Source organism: Gracilinanus agilis, chromosome 4 (assembly GCF_016433145.1).
Source record: "Gracilinanus agilis isolate LMUSP501 chromosome 4, AgileGrace, whole genome shotgun sequence".
Classification (NCBI taxonomy): domain Eukaryota; kingdom Metazoa; phylum Chordata; class Mammalia; order Didelphimorphia; family Didelphidae; genus Gracilinanus; species Gracilinanus agilis.
The window spans coordinates 10,635,195-10,641,867 of NC_058133.1; the positions used below are offsets into that span (position 1 = coordinate 10,635,195).

Below are 6,673 nucleotides of genomic sequence, written 5' to 3' on the forward strand. Positions count from 1 at the left end.
ATTTAATTCCCACTATGTTCCCTGATAATATTAGGGGTTTCAATAGGACACAAAAAACCACTTTCCATAATCAGAATACAAAAAGTCACTCTTGTTTATCCCTTCAGATTGCTTATTCATATCTACCTTTTAAAGTTTCTCTTGATTCCTCGGTTTGTATTTCAAAGTTTCTGTTTAGCTCTGATCTTTTCATTAGGAATACTTGAAAGTTCTCTATTTCATTAAAGATCCATTTTATTCCTCTTCAGATGTGTATGAATCTCAGAGCTTAAAAAGGACTTCATAGGCCATCCAGTCCAGTTTACATCTGAAAAGGAATACTCTCCTCTCCATACCCAAGAAGTGGTCTCCCACCAACCACTTTGAGACCACTCGTACCCAGGCATGGATTATCTCCATGGTGGCCCATTCCAATCTGAGACAACTTTGAGCACAAATAGAAAAATGTAACTTTGTTAAAATCTAAATCTAACAAGTCTAAAATGCTTCTTCAAATACTTAAATATACTGTTATGTTCCTCCCTTTTCAAAGTCTTCTCCCATCTAACCATCCTTCATATTCTAGTAATTCATTTCCCTCATATTCTAGCAATATCATGTGCTCTTGCCATCCTGTTTACCCTCTTCCAGAGTGAGGAGACTCATCAGTCACCTTCCTAAAATGGGGGGCCCCAAAGTAAGTGCTTTGCTCCAGATGTTGGCTGATGGGAGAACAATATGGTGATACTCTTGTCTCTCCTTTGCTCTGGAAATCCTGTGTGTTTTTTTTTTTAAACCCTTACCTTCCGTCTTGCAAGTATTGTGTATCGGCTCCAAGGCAGGAGAGTGGTAAGGGTAGGAAATGGGGGTCAAGTGACTTGCCCAGGGTCACACAGCTGGGAAGTGTCTGAGGCCAGATTTGAACCCAGGACCTCCTGTTTCTCTAGGCCTGGCTCTCAGGCCACTCAGCTACCCAGATGCCCCCTGGAAATCCTGGTTTTGTTAGCTTATTCTGGGGAGGAATGAAGGAAGTTTCTTTCCTTCTGTACTCAAAGGGTAGATTCAAAGCCTGTAATTAGTAACAGAGAAGGTGGAAGCCATCGCATAAATCTGATTATTTTTTCTTTTCGTCTAGCTCATTTCTTCTTTTCAAAGCTCCTCAAATGTGCTGTATTCATGTCTCTTGCCATTAAAATGGGAGAGGAAAAAAGAATCAGAAAGAATGAATCTCAATGCATTAAGTTTTTCCAACTCTCTGTCCATTCATCGTTGTTTTGAAGAGTCATTCATTATTCATTCAACAAACATTTATTAAGCACCCACTATGTGCCAGACACTGTGCTAAGCATCATTCATCCTTGTTTTGAAGAGTCATTCATTATTCATTCAACAAACATTTATTAAGCACCCACTATGTGCCAGACCCTGTGCTAAGCATTGGGGAGTGGGGCCAGTATAATAGGATTGAGAAGGGGGCTGCTTGAGAGACGGTTTAAGTGGGGGGAATTAACTGGCCATATCCAACAAGCTTGGCTATGGGTGAGGATGAGAGACAGCGAGGAGTCCAGGAGGTCTTGTAGGCTGTGAGTGTGGGGGAGGGAGACGATGGTGCTGCCCTTTACCGTGAGAGGAAAGGCAAGAAGGGTGGAGGATTTAGGGGGAAAGATGCTGAGTGCAGCTTTGGACATCTTCAAGGTAAGGCATCTACTGGCTGTCCATTTTAAGATGGCTGGAAGATATTCGGAGATGCAAGACCGGAGGTTAGGAGAGAGCCTGGGGAAGGATAGGGGGATCTGAGAATCCGAGGCGGTCATTAAATGCTTGGGAGCTGACGGGACCACCAAGCGAAGTAGTCTAGAGAAAGACCGGAACTCGGAGGGACACCGCAGGTTGGAGGCTGTGATCTGAAGGGCACATCTGGCAAAGGAGAGCGAGAAGGAACCGTCCGACAGGTAGGAGAACCAGAAGAAAGTATCCTGAAAAGGCGAGAAGAAGAGGGAAATAAGGAGAAAGGGATCGACAGCGTTAAATGCTGCCCAGAGATCCAGCAGAACAAGGATGGAGGAAAGACTGCGGTATGTGGCCACTAGGAGAGAACCCGGAACTTTGGAGAAAGCAGCTTCAGGGGAGTGAGAAAGTTGGGAGCCAGATGAGAGGGAATAAAGAAGGCGGTGAGAGGAGAGAAAGTGGAGGCCCCTGTTGTGGACTGGAATTTAGCTCCAAAGGGCAGAAGAGATGGAAGTGGGACAGAAATGAGTTCATAATACAAGTTACACCGAGTAAATTTTGATCCAATGATTGAGAATATACTCAATGTATTCAAGGTGAAGAGTTCATAAGCAAGTTTATTTGACAGCTGGTTGGCACAGGGGATTCAGGGCCAGGCCTGAAGTCAGGAAGACCCACCTTCCAGGGTTCAAATCTGGCCTGAGACACTTGTTACCTATGTGACCCTGGGTAAGCCGCTTAATCCTGTTTACCTCAGTTTCCTCCTATGTAAAAAGAGCTAGAGAAGGAAATGGCAAACGATCCAGTGTCTCTGCCAAGAAAACCTCAAATAGGGACAGGAAGAGTTGGACCTGGCTGAACAAAGACAAAGTTTATTTGGTTGTATTGATGCTCTTTGTTAAGTCTTTATTTATTTTTTTTTTAAAAGAATTGGTATTGTGTTCCTAGCTGTTGCCTGAGTGTGTTGTTATTGAGAAACAGAGAAAGAAAGTGAAGACTGGTTGAACAAGTAATACAAAAAGGTTTTAAATCTCCAAGGAATTTGGATTTATAGGCTTTTTTTTTTTGTATACTTAGGTAGGGTCGATAATTACTTTAATCCAGATGGAAAAATACAACATTTCTGTGCAGAAAAAAAGAGAAAATAGAGCCTCATTTACATCTGCTCATTGGAAAAGTATGTTCTTTGACTCTGAGGATTAGCTCCCTTCTTATTCTTTCTCCTTCTGTTTTTCTTCCAGTGTCTTCTCTTTCCTTTTTACTTTTGTTTTTCCATTCAATTCCATTTTAAAACTATTTTTTTCTCTCTACTCTCCCTGAGATCTCTGACCTACTTTGTATTTTTATATGACCACGGTTATAAGCTTACTCCATATTTCCTGTCCCCACCCACCCAAATTGTGTTGTTGTTGGGGCAGCTAGGTGGCTCAATGGATAATGTGTTGGGACTGGAGGCAGGAAGATCCGAGTTCAATTCTAGATTCGTGATGATTGGCTTGCTTAAATTTAAATTTAAATCCTGGCAAGAAGGGTTATTGGGTTGATAAGGCTTGGAACATAGTAGCTGCTAGGTAAATGGTAGGCATCATTACCATTATTCATCAAAAAGAATCCCTGCTCTCATTTATCCAATAAGCACTTATTCGACATATCCAAAACAGAAAGCATTATCTTTCCCCCAACTCATCCTTCCAAACTTCCCTGTGTCCAGTCATCCCTGTTCACAGCCATCAGGCTTCCCATAGTTGCCAAAATGATTTTCCTAAGGGTAGATCTGACCAGGCCACTACTCCAGTCAATAAACTGCAATGGCTCCCTATCATTTCTAGGGGCAAATGCTGGGATTTTTAAAGTCCTTCTCAATGGACCTTAACCTACTTTTCTAGCCTTATTTAATTACCTCTTTTTATAGCACTAGAGTCCAGCTATATTGGTCTCTCTACATGGTGTGGATCTCCCACCTCCATGCCTTTGATTTCCCACTCCTCATGTGTGGAAAATACTCTTCTCATCTCTGCTTTTGTTTTCTTTAAGCATCAATTCACCAACAATAAAAAAAAATGATAGTTAACCTTTAGAGAATACTTTAAAGTGTACAGAGTGCTTTTTGATCCACAAAAATCCTGGGAGTAGCTGCTATTATTAACTCAATATTTTTTTTTTAATTTTATTTAATTGATTAATTTAGAATATTTCCCCATGGTTACAAGATTCATGTTTTTCTCTCCCCTTCCCCCATTCCTCCTCCAATTTTTACATGTGTCATGATCAAGACCTATTTCCATATTATTGATATTTGCATTAAGGTAATCATTTAGAGTCAATATCCCCAATCATATCCCCATCAACCCATGTGATCAAGAGTTGTTTTTCTTCTGTGTTTCTCCTCCCACAGTTCTTCCTCTGGATATGGATACATTGTTTCTCACAAGTCCCTCAGAATTGTCCTGGATCATTGCATTGTTACTAGTAGAGAAGTCAGTTATGTTTGATCGTGCTACAATGTATCCATCTCTGTGTACAATGTTCTCCTGGTTCTGCTCCTTTCACTCTGCAATTACCTCCATTTTTTAGATTGGGAAACTGAGGATGACAGAGGTTAAGTGAATTGCTCAGGGTCACACACAGCTAAGCAAGTATCTGAAACTGAATTGGAAGCCAGGCCTTCCTGACTCCTTTTGGTATTTAGCCCTGTCTTCTACATGAAGCCTTTTCTCATTCCTCCAGTTGCTAGTGCCTTGTATTACCTTGTATCTGTTTTATTTTTCTAAGTACATGTTCTCTCTCCCAGCAAGAATGTGAGTCAGCCTTTAGGGAGGATTTCCTAAAAGGTAACATCTAGTTACTGTCTTTCACATAATTTGTTCCCTCTTAAGGAGTCTTTCTTTAAAGGGCCAGACGGATGGCATTTACTTTAGAAGTCTTTCTTTAAGTCTAAGCTTTCTGGCTGCCTGAGAACTCAAGCAATGTCTACAAGAATCACTAGTAGCTTCCCTTCCAAGGTTACTTTGCATTGGCTTTGCATAAATATATATACACTGTACCACAGGTCAAGAGACAGAAAGGGACCTTAGAAGCCAATGAGTCTGACCATCTTATTTTATACATGAGGAAACTAAGGCACAGAATTCCAATGACTTGCCCAGGGTCATCCAGCTCACATTTTGAGGCAGGATTTGAACCCTACTTTTTCATTCTCCAGGACCACGGCCTAATTCACTACACCTGAGGTGTTAAACTCTTGACAGTGCTTCCAGAATCAGATTAAAAGTTAATTGGGAGGAGGGGGGTGGGTAGGTAGGTGGTTGGCTGGATAGAGAACCAGGCCTGGAGACAAGAGTTCCAAATCTGACTTTAGACACTTCTTAGCCGTGTGACCCTAGGCAAGTCACTTAACCCCAGCTGCCTAGCCCTTATCCTCTTCTCCAGCTTAGTGTTGATTCTAAGACAGACAGTAAGGGCTTCCCCCCCTCCTTTTCCTGTAATTGGTAAATGTTTAACAAAATAACCCTAGTCAGTACTTGGCCAGCAGGGATCTTTCTCCTGGACTTTGACAACCCCGCCATGTCCTTGAACTTAAAAACTGCCCGTGGCTCGGAATGTAGTGCAGGAACCTGCTGGGGAGGATCATAGGCTCTCGAGTGGGAATGGAATCGCCTCATTTGTACAAACCAAGACACTAAGACTCGGGGAGGTCTAATATACGACCTGTTCAATCAATAAATGAATCGAGAAACACTAAGGATGCGCTTGCTATGTGCCCGGAGCTGCGTTATGGCTGGGGATACAAAGGAAGACCAAAAAGCAGCCCCTGCTCTCAGGGAGCTCACGGGGTAACAGGGAAGACAAAATGGAAACAGTTGTGAACAGACAAGATTTAAACGGGCTAAACTGGCGATAATCGAAGAGGGAAGGCGCTAAGATTAAAGGAGGAATGGGAACGCTTCTTGCGAAGGGTCGGGCTGCTTTTCCAGCCCGTCTCTGCCACTTGCCACCGGAGGGATCTAGGCAAGTCCTACTACCTCTCCGGGCCTCAGTTTCTTTAGTTATAAAAGAGGACTTGGCCAAAGGAGGTGTTTGCTAAATGTTTGTTGACGGATTGAGGGAATTGGACTAGAAGTCCTTTAAGGTCCCTCCCTTCTAGCGGGAGGAGGAAGAGGGGAAGAGTGCGCTTGTGTACGTAGGAGGAGGGATGCGAGAGAGCGAGCACGCCCCAATCATAAACTTCCCCTTCTCCTCTCTGAGCTCCCCATCAGAGATTGGTCCAGAGGCTCCCCCTTTCCCATTTCTCTGCAAATGAACGGTTGCTCCTTGGCCGCGGAGGGCCCGGAGAGCTGGTGCTGGTGGCAGCCTCAGCTCCTGCGGCCGGTCCGCCGCCAGGTCTCCGGCCTTCCAGGGCCAGTGAAGCGGGGGCGGGGCGCGCGGCTGGGCGGGAGCGCGTGGGTCCCCGCCCCCTCTTCCTCCTCTTTCCCCTCCTTCCCCTCTTCCTCCTCTCTGGCCCCACCCCTCGCTCCCACCCTCCCGGCCAGCCCTGTCTCGCGCGCCTCCCAGCGGAGGTGCCTTTGCTTCCCCTCCAGGGCTAGACGTGCAGCTGCGGCGGCGGCTGCGGCGGCGTGGGTCTCCTAGGCAGCAGCGGCAGCAGCATCCCCCGCGGCAGCAGCAGCAGCCCCAGCAGCAGCCCCAGCCATGGCGGAAGTTCATAGACGTCAGCATGCTCGGGTTAAAGGAGAAGCCCCCGCTCGCTCCTCCGGTGCCAGAGATGAGGAGGAGCTGGGGATGGCGGCGTCGCCCGAGACGCTGACCGTGTTTCTGAAGCTGCTGGCCGCCGGCTTCTACGGCGTGAGCTCCTTTCTCATCGTTGTGGTGAACAAAAGCGTGCTCACCAGCTACAGGTAGCCTGCCGCGGGCCCAGGCTGCTGGGGCGGCGGGCGGCCGGTCGGAGGGCGGGCGGGCAGCGGGCGGCGGG

The 6,673-nt window shown here is 45.8% G+C and overlaps 1 protein-coding gene across 1 annotated transcript in view; it reads left to right on the forward strand.

Annotated features, from left to right (window-relative positions):
* The first annotated feature begins 6,284 nt into the window (after positions 1-6,284).
* SLC35D1 (solute carrier family 35 member D1) overlaps positions 6,285-6,673 on the forward strand; it is a 48,501-nt gene continuing 48,112 nt past the window's right edge. The window contains exon 1 of the mRNA XM_044676908.1: positions 6,285-6,599. Within this exon, the coding sequence (XP_044532843.1) occupies positions 6,394-6,599 (206 nt within the window). The 5' untranslated portion in view covers positions 6,285-6,393. The remainder of the gene's footprint in view (positions 6,600-6,673) is intronic.